At 37.1% G+C, this 23,031-nt stretch overlaps 1 protein-coding gene and 1 long non-coding RNA gene across 14 annotated transcripts; one reads left to right on the forward strand and one right to left on the reverse strand.

Annotated features, from left to right (window-relative positions):
- The first annotated feature begins 8,427 nt into the window (after window positions 1-8,427).
- On the forward strand, window positions 8,428-9,333 carry LOC104590900 (zinc finger BED domain-containing protein RICESLEEPER 2-like). The gene has a single exon (XM_010249666.1). The coding sequence runs from the start codon at window positions 8,428-8,430 to the stop codon at window positions 9,331-9,333; it is 906 nt and encodes a 301-aa protein (XP_010247968.1).
- Window positions 9,334-11,667: 2,334 nt separating this feature from the next.
- On the reverse strand, window positions 11,668-22,887 carry LOC104590898 (uncharacterized). 13 transcript variants are annotated; one of them, XR_016078919.1, is made up of 10 exons: window positions 22,511-22,884; window positions 19,453-21,604; window positions 18,979-19,352; window positions 18,776-18,892; window positions 18,039-18,112; window positions 17,423-17,963; window positions 16,202-17,233; window positions 16,027-16,093; window positions 12,806-15,576; window positions 11,668-12,493 (listed from the first exon to the last, which is right to left on the reverse strand). It is a non-coding gene; the product is annotated as an uncharacterized LOC104590898 (long non-coding RNA). The 13 variants fall into 13 exon arrangements; XR_016078921.1 differs by having other exon boundaries at window positions 17,423-17,495; window positions 17,913-17,963; window positions 19,453-22,884; XR_016078920.1 differs by having other exon boundaries at window positions 11,670-12,317; window positions 12,428-12,493; window positions 19,453-22,884.
- Window positions 22,888-23,031: the final 144 nt, after the last annotated feature.

Raw genomic sequence — 23,031 nt, forward strand, 5'->3', positions numbered from 1 at the left:
ACAAAAGTGTGAGACAATTGGACTGAGAACAGCCCCTTTCGAAACCCAGATTCGGTCCAAACAGTTTTGGTCCAATCTAGTCCGAAATGGTCCAAAACTCATTTTCAATTCAAGAATTAATTATTGAATGATCTGAAATTAATAGTTTTGATTTCTAGCAAACACAAAACAATTATGGACTGTTCGCACCACCTGCAAAACAGAGGTTAATCACAAGGGTTGCAGTTTCATAAACTGCAAATCGCAGAAAACGATTTCTCCATCTGCAAATCTCCAGCGCCGCCATCTTCTTTAATCAAGAAAAATAACAGAAATCCTATTTCTATTAATTACATTCTTGATCAAATCCTATACATTCAGTCTAAAAAAATAAAAAAAAATTATTTACAGACCGAATTGAATGAAATAAATAAATAGAAAAGAAAAAGGGTGCGCAGACCATCTGCGCTAAAACTGCACTGCGATCTCCAGGTTTGAACAGTCCATTAAATCAAAATAAATAAAGAACAATTCCAAATAAATTTTGGATTTAATAGAAATTAATTTCAGATCAATCGCCCTTAACAAGAAACAGTTTCTTGAAAAAAAGAAGACAATCTGCGCAAATCTTGAAAGAACACCTTCTATCCATCTGCGCAGGGTCAGATCTGATTTTCTTTTGGTTCAAGATTCGAACCTGTGGCTCTGATACCACTGAAAGAATGGTAGGATCCATCTAATGGACGCCATAAAGGTTGCGGAATGGGTGGGGCGAATTTCAAAAATTTCCTACCTTCTCCCAACTGGGAATCATATTCCCTGAATTTAGAATACAATATTCAAGGATCTACTTGAACCCTAATCAAACCAGATCTGTACCAAAAGATAAATGGGAGGATTATACCTGATCCGGAGAAGCAGTATCTCCCAAAGTTGGTGTTCACGCCCAAAGAATGCTCCAAGATCTGTCCCTGCTGAAGATGACACAGCTGTGGATGGAACAGAACCAGCAGGGTGCGTCCTACACACTGGATCCTTCACAAGAATCCCCTGGATGTACTAAACACTGAATTCTTTCAGTCTTTCTTGCAAGACTGATGTCAAGAACTGGTTTCTTGACTTTCTTTTCTGCAAAGATCAAATCTTGCAACAATGCAGATGGCGGCGGCAGGAGGAGATTTCCAGAAACGAAAAGGCTGAACTGTTTTCTTTTCTGAAGAGAATGAGATCTAATCTCAATTCGCAGGAACCTTTCTTGCTTACCAGAACCTCTTGGATCGAAATCTTATTTCTCTCTCTTGGTTCATTCGAAAATCTCCTCTCTTTTCTTCTTGATTAAGAAATCTCCTAATTAGGAGTTATCCCAATCCAAATCAGTATTTGGATAGGGGATAATCTTAATCCCTTTCCCAGATAGAGTTAGCTTACTCCTGATCTTATCAGGAGGTTACCAGATTCAAATCTGATTTGAATTTGGTCTGTAAGAGTGGATAAGGCTAAGAGCCCAATCCTTTTTGCTAACTTCAATCTCAAATTCGCCCCATTGATGGGTGATCATATCAGCCCACTTCGAAATGGGCTTTTGGCCCATTAAGTATTCAGTGTTTAATTAGTTTCCAATCTGCTGCCCAGTTGGGCTTCTTTGTATGGCGTGGGACCCAAGCATTGATCTACACACCAGCCACATGGGTTCGGCCCAGCCTTTAATACAAGGCCCAGCCAAATTCACTGAAAAACTCAATGAACCCCTTGAGTCCATCGTATGAACCCTATGGGCCCAACACTTACATTAAGTGGTCCCTGGGCCAAGCCATCTTATAAAAACCTAGGGACTGTGGGCAGGTGCAAGATTAGCCCATCAGGTATTATCCTAAATGGTCTTACACTTAACCTCTCAGCCCCTAATGATCAAGCACTGCCCGACAAGAGAGGACCTCTCCCTCGGCTGCAAGGAACAGTGCCGCACTCTCCTCTCACATGGATCCCGGGAATTAAAACCATTTGCAAACATTTTGAAACCGTACATATATATGTAAATATATTAATTTTGCAAAAACAAAATTCCAACGATTGAAATCAACTGCCGGCAGTTTGGTTTCCATCAGAGAGAGTGCATTCCCGATCATTACCCTTTGTCCGACAAAGTGGCTGATTCTGTCACTATGACCACCCAGTCAGATGAATTCTCAAACTGCCCCAACATACCCAGGTTTTGATCCCCAGTAAGGATCTCACTGATTGGCATATCAAAGGCAGCCTGATCCAGCACCTAGTGAAGTGTCATAATCGAGTCTAGAGGTCAGGTGTAACTTTCCAGTTTTGCCCATCTATCTCCAAGGTCCAGGGCAAGACTGGAAATCTGGTCCGGTTCAAGGATTCAAATAATCCCATGCTGTATGTGCCTCGGGTCTTACCCTGATGGCTGAGACAGGCCATCCCAACACTTGGTGGCACACCAGTATCAGCCTTGGCAGGATAAATCTCCCCAGACTTATCCAACGGCTGTGAACATTTAAAACTAACATGAGTCTCTACAAATGTCCAGTTTTAGGGTTTTACACAGAATTAAACCAAACAACATGAATCAAGCATGCACTTTATTTATTTCCACTAAATAACAAAAGTACATCAAAATGATTGAAGCTAAGGGCATACAAAACTGTCTAACACGGCCTGCTTGTAGAAGTGACATTCATTTGATGCTTTGTCTTTCTTATGCTTTTTTGGCTTGCCCCCTTTCTTCTGATGCCTCTTCTTGCCCTTCCTCTTTCTCTTGTCGGATTTGCCACCTTCAACAAGCATGGCTACCAGTTTATCATTCTTAATCAGTTGTTTAACCCTTTGTAACATATTGTTGAGTTCCTGAAGGCTAACCTTTAGCTTGTTCATGTTATAGTTCATGACAAACTGATTGAAGGAGGGAGGCAAATAGTTTAGGATGGCATCAGTTTTGGTGTCATCATCAAGTTGGGATCCAATAGCCTCTAGTTCGTTAATATACCCCATCATCTTCATGGTGTGGTCATGGACCTATTGGTTCTCGGTCATCCGTGTGGTCATCAATAGTTTGCGGACCTTTTGATGGGCAGAACAATTCTGCACCTCATACATAGTCTTCAGACTATCCAGGATGTCTTTGCAATCTTCGATCTTATCGAATTGTCTCTAGATCTGATTGTCCAAAGATGCTATAATGTAACACCAGGCAAGAGAATTCTTCTCCTTTCATTCCTGATATTCCTTCCTACAAGCTTCAAAGGCCCTATCACCCGGACGTTTTGGAGCAGGATTCTTGGCAACCTTGTCCATTTTCTTGGACGTCAGAACCAGATTATGGTTATGGTACCAGTCAGCATAGCTGGATACCTTAAGTTTTTTATCATCCAACAATTTGGTGAATTACCCATGTAACATTTTTGATAAAAGGCAACAAATATTAGTCCACAACCTAAAATTGATTCATGTTATCTTACATAGAATGGTCTTTTATCTATCTTCCATCTCCATTTGTTCATTTATGAAATTTCTCTCCTATCTCAATGATGGGGAGACGGTGCATGTCCCTAGAAATGTGGGAAATCACATAGGTGCATGGAGCCAACTATTCCACTTGCAAAACCCCACCACTTTCTATGAATGATCATATCCACCCATCTAATGAACTTTTCCTTTGGCCTCCATTAGACAAGGTTCATTGTCATTTTAGGTTAAACCTTTCTGTCTGGTAAGTGTTGACCCGTCATATCATAGACCTCAAGGTACCGTGAAAGAGTCTTCCATTTTAGGATAGGCCTCTCCCATATCAGTCTATGACGCCCCTATCATCTCATGAAGCAATCCAACCGACTAAACCAGCCAATGGATAACCCAATTTTATGGTGCATTCCACCCACCGACTCAACCCGCCTTCATGCTAATGATAGAAGGCCTTTAGAGAATTCATCATATGATATTCCATATCAGTTACACTTATATTAATCCAGAGGAAACAAATAAAACAATTCCTAAGTCTGATTTAGGTCATACCAAAGTGGCTCCCACTGACTTTCATAAAGTCAGATTCAAATGGGCCCAAAGTGTGCTAGGGTTCCGTAGTGTTCCTCTTGGGGAGAAACTGATCAGGGGAACAATTGAGAAGGGAGATCATCCAATGATCTGAGGGCACCATGGCAATGATGTGCATTCAGCCATGGTGTTCGCAGAGAGCCACTAATGATTAAACATGGGCCAAGCACTTATGGCCCATGTACGAATTACATTTCTCGATCAAATTGAGTGACAAGAAGGAAAATAACTAGATGCTAACTCGAAAGAAATTAACCTTAGAGCTGAGGATGATCCAAAAGTGTTAAAGTTGGAAGCCACTTAAGCTAAAAGAAGAAGACTGACATGATTGATCTATTGAGATAATTCAAAGATGTGTTTGCATGGTCTTACAAAGGCATGCCAAGATTGAATACAGATATGGTAGTGTACAAGATTCCCATATACCCTAATGTCAGGCCAATTAAGCAAAGAAGCTTCATCCTAATTGGTCTTTAAAAATCCAAGAAGAAGTTAAGAAGCAGCTTAAAGCAAGCATTCTTAAAGTGGCAACCTAACTTAAGTGGTTAGCTAGCATTGTATCAGTAAGGATGGTAAAATCAGAATGTGTGTAGATTTTCAAGATTTAAATAGAGTTGGTCCTAAAGATAACTTCTCCTTACCAAACATTGACATCCTTATTGATGATATGGCAAAGCATGAAATATTTTCATTTATGGATGGATTAATAAAAGTGGTAGAGGAAGAGAAAGAAAAGTCGGCTTTCATAACACCTTTGGGAACTTTTTGCTACAAGGTCATGCCATTTGAACTTAAAAATGTTGGGGCAGCATATCAAAGGACAATGACAACACTCTTTCATGACATGATTCATCAAGCATTAGAGGTATATGTGGATGATATAATTGCTAAATCCAAAAAGTTAGAGGACCATTTTAAGGGCCCTAGAAAGCTATTTGAAAGGCTCAAATCACCTCAAGTTGAATCCCCAAAGTGCATATTTGGAGTATCGTTAGGCAAACTACTGGGATTTATTGTTAGTCAAAGAGGAACTAAGGTTGACCCAGATAAGAACAAAGCAATTGTTGATATGTCTCATCCTTAGATTGAAAAGGAAGTTAAAAGCTTTTGGGCAAATTACAATATGTTATGAGGCTCATGGCACAACTTACACCTATTTGTAAGCCAATTTTCAAGTTGCCAAGGAATAATATCCAGCAATACGGAATGAGGATTTCAAGAAGCATTTGACAAAATTAAGAAATACCTGGCCAATCCCCCAATTCTAGTTCTTCCCAAGCCTAGAAGACCCTTACTTATGTATTTTTCAACACATTAGGATTTTGTTAGCTACATACTAGGGCAACATGACAAGAGAAGGAAAAAGGAAAGATCCATTTACTATATAAGTCTAAAGTTTTATGACTATGAGGTGAAGTACACTATATTAGAGAAATCATGTCTATCCCTCATTTGGGCCTATAAAAAGTTACATCATTACTTATTGGTCCATTAATGTTACTTATATATAGAATGGACTCCATCAATTACATGTTTAAATGACCCGCAATCACTAGTCAAGTCTCCTAATGGATCATGCTTATTTCTGAATATGACATCAAGTATGTGACATAAGAGGCAATTAAGGGGCAAGTCATCACAGACCATTTAGCTGATAATCCTACCATGGGGTATGAAACAATCCCCATAGTTTATCTAGATGAGACCATTTTGGAGATACAAGTTGAAAGCAAATGGAAGGAATATTTTAATAGGCCTTTAAATCAAAGAAGATGGGAAACAAGAATGATCCTTATAGACCCTAAAGGAACCCACTTTCCTTTGGTTATTTGCTTAGATTTCTCTAAGACCAACAATAAATGTGATTGGGATGTATGCTTAAGAGTTGTCCAAATGACACTTGAATTTGATGAACAAGAAGAATATGGGGAATCTTTCTTGGTCATTAGTCAAGCTAAGGGTTATTGGGAGGTATGGAATGAATAGGGGTGGACATGAGTCGAGCTTTTCACGAGCCATTTGAGCTCGGCTCAGCTTGGCTTAAATCGAGCTTCAAGCCGAATTCGAGCTTTATATTATATTCATATAGTAATCGAGCCGAGCCTGAGTATTTTGAAGTTCAGCTCGTTAGACTCAAGAGCCTAACGAGCTTATATATATAATTATATATAATTTATATTTTCATATATATATTATACCTTTTCAAGAAATGTTATTTGTGATACTATTTTATAATGATAGTCCCTTATATACGGTGCAATTTCAGAAATCAAAAACCCTTCAAAAGTTCAGTCTCCTGATCTCCTCTCCTCTCTGTCCTCTCTTCTCTCATCTCTCATCTCTGAGTCTCCTCTCAACTCTCAAGCTCTCAGGCGGTCAAGCCTCATCCTTTCACCAGTCACCACCACCATAGCTCTGCCTCTTGTCTCTCCTCTCCTCTCAAGCTTTCCTCTCTCGTCTCTCCTCTCCTCTTAGCTCTCAACTGTCAAGCTCACAGTCGCAGCCTAGAGACTCCAAACTCACAGGTCACAGTCATAGCCCATTGGTTACAGACTCTCAGCCATATGCCACAGCCTCTCGTAGTCCAACCTCTCACCGTCTCACGCACACTCACAAATAAGGACAGGTTAGGTTTGCTTTTGTATTCTTTTCATTTTGTTCTGGGTTTAGGTTTTTCAATTTTTTTAGTTTTAGTTTTTATAGTTTTTTGAGATTTTGAATTAGCAAATGTTTATTTTTCATTAATAGAGCTTTTTTATTATTTTATAGCGATACTAATCATTAACAGGGGAATTATTAAATGTTTTTTTTCATTAATACTTTAGGAAGTATATTAATAGAGGAATTATATTCAGCCAACACTTGTTTATTCCACTTTTTTTTCGAAAAAAATCTTGTGTCATAACTCATATATGGTTTAGGCATTTAGCTCTTCTGCAAGTGCAAGCTAAATAGTTGTATCATGATGAATTATATTAACACATGTCTACCAGCCACACTTAAAGTTGAACAATAGATTGACAGTACTTGATTTAATTCATTTTGTTTCTTGGAATGTATCATTAGAATACAAGAAAATAATTGTACTATGATGAATTATTTATGAAATGTCTTTTTTTTTCCTTTTATGATTTGGTAAGGTATGCAACAATTAGCAAAATTGAATACTGTTGAGTGTTTACACCATCAAGTTTTATATACAAAACCCATTTAAAGCCACTTCCCAATTTAAATGTCTACAAAAATAATAAATTAATGAAATAAATTAAAAAAAAAGAATGAATAAATGAATGAAAGAAGAATTTTTCTTCTATTTGTTAAAAAAAAAGATTTTTTTCTACTAATATTTATGGTGTTGACTCCAAACTTAAGAAGGTGCCAACTCCTAGAGGCAGTTCCGACTCCATTAAAAACCTAGTGCATCCTCTAATATTGCCTTACTCTTTTCTTATCTTACTCTTAAGTCTTCACTCTCTTTCTTAAATATTAAACAACATAGTCCAAACCTATTCAACTTATTAATTTAATCAAAATTGATCACAAGGTATCTTGTTGTGTAGGAATGCCATCCATGATCACAATGTTTCATCAACAAATGTTCCCCCAACCTTAATAGGACCCTCACCCTCTCATTCTGTGTCTAGTGCTTCCCCTATAATCATGGTTGACATTGCTGATAACTCATCTCCAAATGAGACAAGTCAAATAACAAAAAATGCAAGCAATCCCATTGACACTCCTTCTACTGCAAATGGTACTTAGATTGATTCTCATAACTCTATTAAAGAAGATGATCCAATAGAAAAATCAAAAAGACAAAAAACTTTAGATGTATGGAAGGAGTTCAAAGAGCTTGAACTTGTTATTGGAACAAAAAAGGCATAGTGTGTCCACTATAAGAGTAAATTATCTATACAATCTACTGGGGTAACAAGTCACATGGCTCGACATTTAAAAACATGTATACCAAGAAAAGTGGCATAGAAAGTTGAAAAGCAATAGAAGCAACAAATGACCTTGAATTTCCAACCTGTGGATTCCAATGTTGATGTAGACATTGTAGGCCCTTCTCTTTTAGATCCTTCTATTGTTGCAGAGTATGACCATTCCAAAATGAGGGAATTCCTCATTGGGTGCTTATGTATGAGCATCTATTTACTATAGTGGAAGAGGAAGGATTTAATTTCATGATGAAGATGTGTAATCCTACTTTTGAGATCTCTCGAAAGACAACAAATAATGATTGTGTAGCTGTATATGATGATCAAAAGAAGAAATTGAAAAATCTTTTAAAGGGTATTTCAAAAATTTGCATCACCACTAACCTTTGGAAGTCACAAAACCAAAGGATAGAGTATATGGTGATAACTGGTCACTTTGTAGATGCTAATTTGGAGGTTACAGAAGCGTGTTCTCAATTTTGTCCATGTTCCCCCACCTCATTGTGGGGTTGATATTGTAGATGCCATTTATAAATGTTTAAAGGAGTGTGGACTCAAGAATAAGGTGTTTACAGTTTCTATGGATAATGCATCATATAATCATTCTTGTTTGAGGTTTTTGAGAGAGATCTTTTCTAGGAATAGGAGGTTGCTTTGTAAGGGAAAATTGTTTCATGTTCGATGTTGTGCACATATTCTGAATTTGTTGGTTCAAGATGGTCTTGGTGAAATTGGTCACATCATAGAAAATGTTCGTGAGAGTGTCAAATACATTAACCAATATGAGGCTAGGAAACAAACATTTTCTAAAATTGTACAACAATTACAACTTGGTACAAAGAAGTTGGTTATTATTGATTTTCCTACCCGTTGGAATTCAACATTTCAGATGTTGTTATGTGCTTTAAAATTCAAAGATGTTTTTCCAAGATTTCAAGGAAGGAAACCAAACTATGACTACTTGTCAACGCCTGAAGAATGGAAAAATGTGGAAAAAGTATGTGAGGTACTTGAAGTTTTCAATGTAGTCACGAACATTATTTTTGATAGTGACTATCCTACTTCTAATTTTTACCTCAGTGAGATATACAGGGTGAAAGAAATTTTGAACTTGAAGGCAATGGATGAAAGTGATTTCATTAGAAGGATGGTTGGAAAGATGAAGGGGAAGTTTGATAAGTATTGGGGTGAATGTAATCTGTTAATGGTTGTGGCTTCCGTCATGGATCCGAGGTGCAAACTAAGGCTGGCTGAGATGTTTTTTCCAAAAATCTATTCAGAAGCTGAAACTAGAAATAACATTGAGCAAGTTCGAGGAGATTTGTACCAACTTTATATGAGTATGTAGCTGCTTATAATGCTAGTAGTGAGCAATCATCCACTCAAGGGAATGGTAGCAATAAATCTTCTTCAAATTCTAGTTTCAATTATCAGTTATCAACAAGCTCAGGATAGTCAAAGTTGATGAATTATGTGAAGAGAGTTGAGACCATTCCATCACCAAAATCAGAGTTGGATATGTACCTTGAGGAGGGTGTATATATTTGTGAGGATGAAAGGTCATTATGAGTTCAATGCATTGGAATGGTGGAAGGCTAATAATTTGAAATATTGGGTGTTGTCGAAGATGGTGGTTGAGATTCTATTCCAATATCCACAATAGCTTCAGAATTTACATTTAGTGCTGGTAGTAGGGTAATTGATCCCTATCGTGCATCTTAAGCTCTAGAAACCATTCAAGCTATGATTTGTGGAGGGTATTGGATTCCTATGTTTCATGGGGTGAGGAAAAAAACAGAAGATATATTACACTAACTTCTATTTATTATTGCTTAGTGGTACTCTATTAAGTTATGCTTTGATTTGTTTATCAATGATTTAATTTTGGTCATTTTGCATGTTTGTAGGTGGACAAAAAGCCAATTGAGATACTTCTACCCATTTCTTAATGATGCTTCGAGCTTTGGGTAGATTTACAGTTTTTTATACTTCTACCCATTTCTCAATCCATAGCCAATTGAGATCCCAAAGTAACCCCTCTTGAACCTAGAAATTGACATAAGAGCCATTATAGCCATCTCAGATTTACAGTTTTTGCTACTGAGATGTCAGATTCAAACCTAACATGAATAGATTTGAAAACAACACCACTAGGGATGAGAAAACTAAAGAAAATCATTGAAATCTTGGATTGACTGATAAAACCCTAGAGATCTTCTGAAAAAGAATGATAGATTGATATTTTGAGCCTTCTTACATGTTTTAGCTTCTCTAAAACCCTAGATATGTGGTGATTTGTCTCAGACTTGCTCTAACCTTTCTTCTTTATAAATAAGATGGTTTTTGAGCTCTGAGGGTGGACATTAGAGAGGAAAAAACAAACGAGAGAACCCTATTCGAATCCCCAACTAGTTTTAACAAAAATCTAAGAAAATTCCAAATCTCTTGGTAGAATTTGCCAAAATTGCCCTATTTCTCCCTACATTCACATCCTAACCTTTAAGAAAGACAAAAACCCTCTCATTAAGGGTGGCTATGAGCCGAGCCGAGCTGAATAATTAAGTATTCGAGCTTGGTTTGGTAGGAAACTGCAAGGCTCGAGCTCAGGCTCAAGCTCGATTCAAATAAAAAATGGAGGCTCGAGTTTGGCTCGAGTACAGAATGTATGTGTTCAAGCTCGAATTTGAACTTTCTAAAACACTATTTGGAAAAATAAAAAACTTTTGAAAAAATAAATTTTGTAATCACTCCATCTCTTCCACTTTTCTTATGCATGCATCTTACCTTAAAGTAAACAATTTAATCCAAGGGCTTCTTCAATGGGAAAGAATTAAACAAACCATGTAACAAATGACAATTAGATGATCCAAGCCCTTTTCCTACGGTATTCTTCTTTGATTTTAAATCCCTCATTTAGTGAACTTTTGTTCTATGTCCGTCCAAGCATGAGTTGATGGTTTGCCATATAGACCCAATCAAGGGAAATCACACATGTTGGGTACAAATTCTGAATGGCTAAGGAAAAAGCATGCAGAATTGCAAAGATAGAGAACATTTGAAATGAGTCATCTATTAGTGATGGGTTGTTGAAGCCCTCAAAATTAGTGCTAGTCCCACAATAAAATGTTTGTAGTAAAAGTGGTATTAGGTCGAATCCCACAAGGAGCTAAACAATAATCTCTCAGCCGAATGAATAATATAACTGAGTGGGAAAATTAAATACTGAAAATAAAAGAAGAAATAGCAAACTTAAACAAACAAGAGAAATCAGTCTTACCGAATTCTGGTTCAGGGGTTCAGTTTAGCCAATTGACCATCAATCATAGGTATCCCTGGTAATCTTGCAATTCAAGCTTTTAACCTTAGATTTATTAGGATAGCCATAATAAACCTTATGTTTTCCTAAATCATCTGACCAAACCCAGCATTCAATCAACACTTATCACTAATTGACTGGGTACGATAGCGTTCCATATCAATTAGTGATAGCATTAAGCTTTGTGAAAACAGTTAAACCAAAACAACAATAATTGAGATAGCTGCAACTATCAAATCTTGTTCCATTGATTCCCTTAGGTTAAACCATGTCAATACTTTGGTCAAAGGATGTCACAAACAATTAATCCAAAAAGATATTAACCTAATTGCTACTTGTACCACTATTCGTGACAATTACGGATCACCGAAATCATGGATAGCAGTAGGAAAATCAACATTAATTCAATTTGTCAGACTAATTAACATTAACATCCAATGAAAATATGCACAAGAATCAATGAATACTTGAATTAGAAAACAATAACTTAAATTAAATACAAAATCTCACAATGACTCAATCGAACCTCCCCCCTTGAACCAGAAAAGAGAAGTTTAGCTGCTCATGATCTTCGAACCCTCCATGCGTTTCTTCTCTATGGCCGAACTGCTCTCTTGGTAGCTTGATGATCTCTTGGATCTTGGAGTGAGTGATTCCTAAAGCTGGTCCCCCCCACCCTTTATATAGCTTTAGGAGGAGGGGCTCTCTCCAACTCCCTTTAGGAGATTAACTTTAAAATTAGAAAATCCTAGTCTGATCTACTTCTATCATATCCTATCCAGTAATCTTAATATCTTATCTTTTAAGGATTACATTCAAAACTTTAAATCTGATAAGACTTTCTTTCTGGAGATTACATTCGAAATTGGGACTCTAGGCTCTTGAATTCGGGTTGGGCTGCTTTGCTAACTTGGGTTGCTTCAAGGTTCTGCGAGTTGGGCTTCAGTTGTGAAATGGGCCTGGCTACAAACTTGCTCCAACTTCAAGGCCGGTTTGGTATTCGATGCGGACCGAATCTGTCAAAACCTAAAATATAAAAGTTATGGGTCTTTTTTTCATCTTTCTAATGCCTCTTGAATTGTCCAAATCGAAGTCCGGAATTGAGAGTTAAGCCGAGATTACTGACTGTTGCCGAAACTATGCAAAATCACCCGATTTGCCTTGTTTTCTTCCAATTGCCTTCTTGCTTGCCCTGAATCGAAATACAAGAGTAATGAGTTCACTTAAGTGCTAAATTAATGTAAAAGAGTGAATATTAGGGAATAAAAATAGGGTTCTTTTTTGTCTCATCAAATCCCCCTACACTTAAACCTTGCCCATAAAGGGATGAGAGATTCATCATATGGGCGCCCAAATCTTGCGGAATAAAGGGGCGAATTTCAAAAATTTCTCTCCCTTCAACTGGGAATTGCATTCCCTATTTAGAAAATCATATTTTCAATGATCATTCTTGAACCATAAACTGAACCAAATATGAACCAAAAGGAGTACGAGAGGATTATACCTGATATAGAGAAATAGTATCCCCCAACGAAAGTGTTCACGCCCAAGAAATGATCCAAAGACTGCTCCCACTGAAGATGGCACAGTGCATGATGGAGCAGAATTACTAGTATTCTTCACCAAGAATTTTGTCCTTCGCAAGAAACAGCTTCCTATCAATTCTTTCTCAAAGAACTGATGTCAAAATCGAATATTGACTTCTCCCACAATTGGAGATCGAACTGGATGCCTGGCGGCTGTAGGAAGGAGGCGGCAAGAAAGATCTTTGCAGGGATTGCAGAAATCTTTTTCTCTAATTTTAGCTCTGAAGAGGATCTTATTATATGATTCTTCTAAAGGTTGCCGCCCCCTCCTTTTGTAAACCTAAATAATCAGCTCCTAATCCCATTCGGAGCTGCTGATCCAAATCATATTTGGATCAGACCTCTCTTTAGGTGATAAGGATAAACCCTTATCTTATCTGTAGATTAGATCAGCCTTCTTCTAATCTCATTAGGAGGTTTCTAGATCTGAATCATATTCAGATCTGGACTCTCTGAGTGGATAGGGTTAAGACCTTATCCTATCTACTGACCCATCTCAGAATTTGCCCATATTTAACTTATTAAATAAGTCCAGTTCGAAATGGGCTTTAGGTTCATTAAGCTTATGTGCTCACTTAACCTTCCTAACTATTGCCCAGTTGGACTTCCTTGTATGGCATGGGACCCAAGCATTGATCTACACATCAGTCACATGGGTTCGGCCCAGCCTTTGTTACTAGGCCTAGCTGAATACACTGTTATGGACAGTGCACCCCCTGAAACCCATCAAATGGGCTTTATGGGCCCAACACTTACCCTAAGTGGTCCCTGGGCCAAGCCACATTATAACATCCAAGAACTGTGGACAGATGCAAAATTAGCCCATCAAGTATTATCCTCAATGGTCTTACACTTAACCTCTCAACCCATAATAATCATACACTGCCCAACAAGAGATGACCTCTCCCTCGGTTGCAAGGAACAGTGTTGCACTCTTTACTTATATGGATCCCGGGAATTAAAACCTTCTTGCAAACATTTTACAAACTATAATATATATACTTTTATATCTCATATAAAATATACTTTATAAAATAAATCTCAACGATTGAAATCGGCTGCCGACAATCTTGGTTTCCATCAATGAGAGTGCATCCTCGATCATTACCTTTGTCCGACAAAGGGGCTGATCTTGTCATTATGATTACCCACTCAGATAAATTCTCAAACTATCCCAACATACCCAGGTTTTGACCCCCACTAAGGATCTCACTGATTGATACATTAAAGACAGCCAAATCCGACACATAGTGCAGTATCATAATCGAGTCTAGGGGTCGAGTGTATCTTTCCAGTTTTACCCATCAATCTCTAAGGTCCAGGGCAATACTGAAAATCTGGTCCAGTTCATAGATTTAATTAATCCTACACTGTATGTGCCTAGGGACTCACCCTGGCAGCTGAGACAGACCACCCCAACCGACTTGGTGGCACCACAGTGTCAGCCTTATCAGGATAGGTCTTCCTAGACCGACTCACTGGCTGTAAACATTCTAAACTAACACGAGTCTCATTAAGCATCTACTTTAAGGGTATTACACAGAAATATACCAAGGGAACATGAATCAAATATGCACTTTTATTCATTTACAATAAACTCAAAAAGTACATCATTCTGATTGAAGCTAAAGGCATACAAAATTGTCTAACAGCCCGTCCTCGGGCAAGACAAAACACAAGCAAAAACAAACAAATTATCTACTGATTTTTTAAACTCAACTCTCCTTCATCTTTCTCCACAAATATTATAGGTTAAATATTGTGAACTGTTAAATCAACACAATCAAGTCATACACGACTCATTCATCAGTCAATCCAATTTTTTGCTACTGCAAACCGAGTAGTAAATCAGGGAAAACCTCTTTCTCTTCTCTCTTTTTATTTTCTTTTTCTCTCATCTAAAGAAGTGAGTGCATTTTATGCTCCATCTCACTTTTGGATTACTTGGTCAGTAAGTGCATTTTATGCTCCATCCTACTATTTGAATTGCTAGATAGTAGGTGCATTTTATGCTCTGTCCTACTATCAGATGACTTGGCGGGTAAGTAAATTTTATGCTTCATCCTACCATCAGATTACTTAACCGGTAGGTGCATTTTATGCTCCATCCTACCATCAGATAAATTGACCGGTAGGCGCATTTTATGCTCCATCCTACCAATTGTGGCAATGGTGAAGTATTTACCCTATTTACTTAAACCAGAATTTAGGACTACCTTAACTGGAAATGGCTTCAGATAAGTCATGTACTCCTTGATCATATTTCTTTACTAGGTTCACAAGAATTTCCCTACAACATTGCTTCAATTGATTTCAAAAGAGTTGAGGTTTTGATTTTTTTTTTTTTTTTGAAAAACAAATGCAAAAAAACACGACTTAAATCAAATTTTAAAACGCAACCTAAATCCCCTCCCCCACACTTAAAACTTACATTGTCCCCAATGTGAGGTTAAATGCAAAGAAATGATAGAAAAACTAAACTATAAATGTAAAAACAAAAAAGAAAAAAGAAAAACAAACTTCCCTATTTTTAAAAATCCTGAATCAGATCCTCTAATTCTCGTAGATGCAGTTTTCGATGTTCTCCCCTTTCATCCATCATGGGTGGGTTCAAATCTGGAATAGGGGCCTTCGTATCCAATTGTGCACTCAGTTCGAGCTCCTCATTCATATCTTCTTCAAAAACTTCCTGCACAATTGAATCAATAGTGTCAACCGAACAAATCAAATAACATTCATTGGGGTACTTCATTGCTTCAAAAATATTAAATTTAATAATTTCCCCGTCGAACTCGATGGAGAGGATACCCTCATCCACATCTATTTTGGTCTTTGCCGTTTTCATTAATCCTGCCTAATAAAAGTGGAGCTGAACTTGTGACTGTATCCTCCATTTTCAGGATGTAAAAATCGGCTGGAAAAATTAAATCATTAACCTACACCAATACATCCTCAACAATCCCTTCCGAGTAGGCATTAGAACGATCAACTAGTTGAATAACAACTCTAGTTTCTTTTAAAGGACCTAATCTCAAGGCACAGTAAATCGAGTATGGCATGACATTGATAGATGCACCTAAGTCTAACATGGCACGCTCGATTCATTTATTGCCAATCACACAAGGAAAGATGAATATACCTGGATCAGCATGTTTTTCTGGTAAGGTCCTCTTGATCACGGCTGAAACGTTCTCTCCAACTCTTACCTTCTCATCAATTCGCAACCTCCTTTTGTTAGTACATAATTATTTCAAAAATTTTGCATATTTTGGGATCTGTTTTATAGCATCTAACAAAGGGATATTGATTTCCACCTTCTTGAAAGTTTCTAGCACCTCTTGCTCATATTCCTCTTTCTTGGACTTCTCCAACCTACTAGGAAAAGGTGGTATAATAGCATTAGTAACCTTAGGGAGAGGGGGGTTGGATATTACCTCAATGGGGCATTCGTTTGACCCGTGTCTCTCATCTTCCTTGTCTCCCTTAGCTGCATTCGATGGTGAGCTCGATTGGGGCTGCAACTCCTTTTCGTTTCTCAACACTACTGCACTTGCATTCTCCTTTGGGTTGACTACCGTTTGTGATGGTAGTTTCCAAGAGATCTACGCCTCCATCTTACTAATAGAAGTGGCAAGTTGACTGATTTGGTTCCCCAAATTCTAAATACTAGCTCTTGTTTCCTGCTGAAATTGCTGAGTGTTAGTAGCTAGAGCCTTAACTATTTCATCTAATGACATACCTGAATTTGAGGGTTGGCCTTGCACTGTGATAGGTGCTGAAAATTGGGGCTGATAATTCTACCGTCCTCCTTGGTTCTCGTAACTTAGATTTGGATGATCCCTCCACCCCGGATTGTAATAATTGGAGTAGGGGTCATAATTGTGTTGAGGCTGACCTGGGAATCCTCCTACGGCACTTGTTGCATCAATCCTACTGTAGTGATGGACACATGTCCATAGGATGACCAGGGATCGAATAGATGCCACACTTTAGCTGTTTGCAATTGTCCTACAGCCAGTTGCTTAACCAAAGCAGTTAAATCTGAAATCTAATTTTCTAAATTAGCATGACTTACCTCATTAACACGTCTAATGGTGCCATCTGTCCTTGCGCCGAACTATTGTGAATTTTCGGCCATGATGGAAATTAAAACTCTAGGCAGATCTCCCATCAATTTAGAATTAGGGGAACGTTTTGGAATTCCAAGAAAGGGGCAAGAAACTAACCTGGTAGTACTTGAGTAATTGAGGCCTCTTCTTCTTGTATGTTACGGTGAGAAGATCACGCTCCATGTCAAATGGCATAGGTTCTAGGTGGAAAACTTTGATAAACTCAAAATCCTTTAGCTGCCAAGAACAATGACAAGTCAGGACCACCTAAATTCAAGTAGCAGGAGCTCTCATGTCCCAAATGAGAGTAAAGTCTATATTCAGAGCAAGTGAAGAAAAAAAAAATAAAACCTTCTTTCTTTCGCAATCTTGTTGAGAGAGAGAGAGGGAGGTTGTTAAGTAAATAAAGGGTTTAGAAGGAATTACCAAATGTTCCAAGGTAAAGGTATTTGTTACAACTGGGACAATTTGAGCTTCCTATCTTCCATTATGGTGATGTCTGCAAAGTGAACATCAGTTGCCAAGAGTACAGAATCCCATAAAGAAGTAGTACAGAATCCTACATGGTTGGGGGGGTACTTTGGCCTTGCTGTTTGGTTGAATAATTCTCCTGTTCCAAATCAATTTAATTGACAAACATAAAAAAGAACAAAACCTAACATGTGAAGCTGTTAGTAAATGTTCCTTGCCAAATGTACTATGTTTTGAATGTATAGTAGGTACCATAGTCCTTGTGAAGTACACTGTTAATTTGATGAGAAGTTAGAACTTTACAGTAGGAACTTTCCACATTAGAGGAGATTTCTAAATAGTTGGAGTTGGTGGGATAGAAAAGAAATGTAGATACGTAGATAGATAGATAAATATAGATCTAGAGAGAGAGAGAGAGTTGTTATTCCTTTAATTCCATAAATACCTTGCAAACCCACGGTATTTTGAAACTCCCCTGGAAAACCCACTACTTTTCCTGCAAATTCAATCCATATAAACACCTCAGTTATTCAGCAAATTTGGAATTCTTTTTAGTAACTGTTGAAATTACCTTCTCGATTATCCAATGTATTCTTCTCTGGACAGGCCCTTCATTTCTTTTAGCTCTTCTTGGTATGTAGATAACTGTGGTAATCACATTCAATTAAGCCATTACTAACATGAAATTAGATGGGAACTGGATGGGCCAGAGACAAAATCATACACAACAGACTAGACAACTTATCATGAGTAGGGGATTAAGTCGGTTCAGGTTAGGTCTGATTAAGACATCCCTAACCAAATGAGCAGTTGCCTAACCCAGATCCAACCTTAAAACATTATGTTGGGTTAGGATCAGGTTTCATTCAGGTTGGCTTGATTTCACTACTTCCTTTTGCCAAATGTTATTATTTTCTAGACTCATGGTTTAAAGTTTATTCAATTTTAGCATTATTACAAGTCATGATGAAACCAGTCCTAGCAGACTCCAAATGGTTAGGACTTAGGATTAAGGCTGAATTATGTTGACTACCTCTCACAAATCCAGTGGACCTTATTTTAATAGAAAGGATCTAGGTCAGCACCAAACCATAGTTTTCTTGTTCTTTCTGCAATAAAGATAAAGAAAAATCCTTGAACATGCTCATGAATTCAAATGATCACTTTACTATCTTAGTTGTGGACCTTATTTTAATTTTTTTTATCCAACTCCCATACTCCTTTAATTGTTCAAATAAATAGGAAAAGCTGAACCATAATTAAAAATAGATGAACCATAATAAAAATAAAAATTGAACTCAAAAATACCTGGTTCACAATCTTTGTCATCTTGTTGAAATGGTGGTTCACGCAAATTTGAAGGGTCCCCTCCATAGGCAACACCCTCTTTCTCTCTCTCTCCCTCTCTTCTAGAGGGGTCCCAATCTGAAACAATAAAAAGATTAGAAACAAAAAAGCAAAAAAAAAAAAACAAAAACACTTGAATATAGGATAGATGAACCGAGAATAACCTGCTTTTCGAAGCTTCTCAACTTATGCAAGCATGAAGCATCTAAAAATTTAAGCAAATAACTTAAGAACATCTAATTTCCAAATCAACAAAACTAAGAAAATCCAATTCAAAAAGAATGCCAACTAATTTTGATCTACTAGAAAAGGGGTTAACAAACCATCAAATAAGTTCAATAGTTCAAAAAGGTAATAAGTTCAATGGTTTGATGCACTCAAAAATCCATAAAACAACTCAAAAAATCCACAACCCAAATATTCTAATATACCACAACAATGATCAACATGGCCACAACTCATTGGCATCCAAACAATCTACCCAATGCTTACATCATTAAGAAATGGGTAGAAGTATCTCAATTGGCTTTTTGTCCACCTACAAACATGCAAAAGGACCAAAATTAAATCATTGATAAACAAATCAAAGCATAAATTAATAATCACTAAGCAAAAAAATAGAAGTTAGTGTAATATACCTTTTGTTTTTTCTTCACCCCATGAAACATAGAAATCCAATCCCCTCCACAAATCAGAGCTTGAACGGTTTCTAGAGCTAAGGATGCACGATAGGGATCAATTACCCTACCACCAACACTAAATGTAGATTCTGAAGCTACTGTTGATATTAAAATGGCAAGAATCTCAGCCGCCATCTTCGACAACACCCAATTATTCAAATTATTAGCCTTCCACCATTCCAAAGCATTAAACTCATAATGTGACCTTTCATCCTCACAAATATATACACCTTCCTCAAGATACATATCCAACTCTAATTTTGGTGATGTAATGGTCTCAACTCTCTTCACATAATTCATCAACTTTGACCATCCTAAGCTTGTTGATAACTGAGAATTGGAACTAGAATTTGAAGATCTATTGCTACCATTCCCTTGAGTGGATGATTGCTCACTACTAGCATTATAAGCAGCTACATACTCATATAAAGTTGGTACAAAGCAACTCGAACTTGCTCAATGTTATTTCTAGTTTCAGTTTCTGAATAGATTTCTGGAAAACACATCTCAACCAGTTTCTGAATAGTTTCACCCCAATACTTATCAAACTTCTCCTTCATCTTTCCAACCATCCTTCTAATGAAATCATTTTTATCCATTGCCTTCAAGTTTAAAATTTCTTTCACCCTATATATCTCACTGAGGTACAAATTAGAAATAGGATACTCACTACCAAAATAATGTTCGTGACTACATTGAAAACTTCAAGTACCTCGCATACTTTTTCCACCTTTTACCATTCTTCAAGAGTTGGCAAATAGTCATAATTTGGTTCCCTTTCTTGAAATCTTGGAAACACATCTTTGAATTTCAAAGCACATGACAGCATCTCAAATGTTGAATTCTAACGGATAGGACAATCAGTAACGAACTTCTTTGTACCAAGTCATAATTGTTGTACAATTTCAGAAAATGTTTGTTTCCTAGCCTCAGATTGGTTAATGTATTTGACACTTTCACGAACATTTTCTATGATGTGACCAATTTCACAAAGACCATCTTAAACCAACAAATTCAGAATACGTGCACAACATCGAACATAAAACAATTTTCCAACACAAAGCAACCTCCTATTCCTAGAAAAGATCTCTCTCAAAAACCTCAAACAAGAATCATTATATGATGCATTATCCACAAAAACTATAAACACCTTATTCTTGAGTCCCCACTCTTTTAAACATTTATAAATGTCATCTGCAATATCAACCCCATGACAAGGTGGAGAAACATGGACAAAATTGAGAACACGCTTCTGTAACCTCCAATTAGCATCTACAAAGTGACCAGTTATCACCATATACTCTCCTTTGGTTTTATGACTTCCAAAGGTCAGTGGTGATGCTAATTTTTGAAATACCCTTTAAAAGATTTTTCAATTTCTTCTTTTGATCATCATACACAGCTACATAATCATTCTTTATTGTCTTACGAGAGGTCTTCTCAAAAGTAGGATTAAACATCTTCATCATGAAATTAAAATCGTTCTCTTCCACTACAGTAAATGGATGCTCATGCATAAGCACCCAATGAGCAACTGCTTCCCTCATTTTGGAATGGTCATACTTTGCAGCAATAGAAGTATCCAAAAGAGGAGGGCCTACAATGTCTACATCAACATTGGAATCCATTGGTTGGAAATTCAAGGTCATTTGTTGCTTCCGTTGCTTTTCAACTTTTTGAACCTCTTTTCTTGATATACATGTTTTTAAATGTCGGGCCATGTGACTTGTTGCCCCAGTAGATTGTATAGATAATTTACTCTTACAGTGGACACACTACGCCTTCTTTGTTCCATCAACAACTTCAACCTCTTTGAGTTCCTTCCATACATCTAACGTTTTTTGTCTTTTTGATTTTTGTATTGGATCGTCTTCTTCAATAGGGTTCTGAGATTCAATCTAAGTACCATCTGTGGTAGAAGGAGTGTCAAAGGGATTGCTTGCATTATTTGTTGTTTGACTTGTCTCATTTGGAGATGAGTCATCAGCAAAGTCAACCATGATTATAGGGGAAGGACCAGACATAGAATGAGATGGTGAGGGTCCTATTGAGGTTGAAGGAACATTTGTTGATGAAACATTGTGATCATGGATAGGGGATGATGGTGTTCCTACACAACAAGATACCTTGTGATCAATTTTGTTTAAATTAATAAGTTGAACAGGTTTGGACTATGTTGTTTAATATTTAAGAAAGGGAGTGAAGACTTAAGATTAAGAAAAGAAAAGAGTAGGGCAATATTAGAGGATGCACTAGGTTTCTAATGGAGTCGAAACCGCTAGGTTTCTCTAGGAGTTGGCACCTTATTAAGTTTGGAGTCAACACCATAAGTATTTGTAGAAAAAATTCTTCTTTCATTCATTTATTCATTCTTTTTTTAATTTATCAGTATTCATTAATTTATTCTTTTTGTAGACATTCAGATTGGGAAGTGGCTTTAAATGGGTTTTGTATATAAAGCTTGATGGTGTCAACACTCAACAGTTTTCAACTTTGCTAATTGCTGCATACCTCAACAAATCATAAAAGGAAAAAAAAAAACACATTTCATAAATAATTCATCATAATACAATTATTTTCTTGTATTCTAATGATATATTTTAAGAAACAAAATGAATTAATTCAAGTACTGTCAACCTGCCATTCAACTTTAAGTGTGGCTGGTGCACATGTGTCAAAATAATTCATCATGATACAACTATTTAGCTTGCACTTGCAGAAGAGCTAAATGCCTAAACCATATATGAGTTTTGACACAAGATTTTGTTAAAAAAACAAAAGAAGTGGAATAAACAAGTGTCAGCTAAATATAATTCCTCTGTTAATATATTTCCAAAAGCCTTGAAAAAAAAAAACATTTGATAATTCCCCTGTTAATGAAAAGTAATAATAAACAAGCTATGTTAATGAAAAATAAACATTTGCTAATTTGAAATCGCAGAAAACTATAAAAACTAAAACTAAAAAACTAAAAAACCCAAACCTAGAACATAATGAAAAGAAGACGAAAGCAAACCTAATCTGTCCTTGTTTGTGAGTGTGTGAGACGGTGAGAGGCTAGACTTTGAGAGGCTGGATAGGCTATGGATTGCGGCTGAGAGTCTGCGACCTGTGAGTCTGGAGTCTCTGGACTGCGATTGTGAGATTGACAGTTGAGAGCTGAGAGGAGAGGAGACATGAGAGAGGAGAGCTTGAGAGGAGGGGAGAGGCGAGAGGCAGAGCTATGGTAGTAGCGACTGGTCAAAGGCTGAGGCTTGACCGCTTGAGAGCTTAAGAGTTGAGAGGAGACTCGGAGAGGAGAGATGAGAGAGCAGAGAGAACAGAGAGGAGAGGAGATCAGGAGACTGAACTTTCGAAGGGTTAGGTTAGGTCGAAGGGTTTTTGATTTTTGAATTTACACCGTATATAAGGGACTGTCATTATAAAATAGTATTACGAATAACATTTCTTGAAAAGGTATAATATATATGTATATATATATATATGAAAATATAAACTATACATAATTATACTTATAAGCTTGTTAGGCTCGCGAGC

Source organism: Nelumbo nucifera, chromosome 7 (genome assembly GCF_055504915.1).
Source record: "Nelumbo nucifera cultivar China Antique chromosome 7, China Antique-T2T, whole genome shotgun sequence".
Classification (NCBI taxonomy): domain Eukaryota; kingdom Viridiplantae; phylum Streptophyta; class Magnoliopsida; order Proteales; family Nelumbonaceae; genus Nelumbo; species Nelumbo nucifera.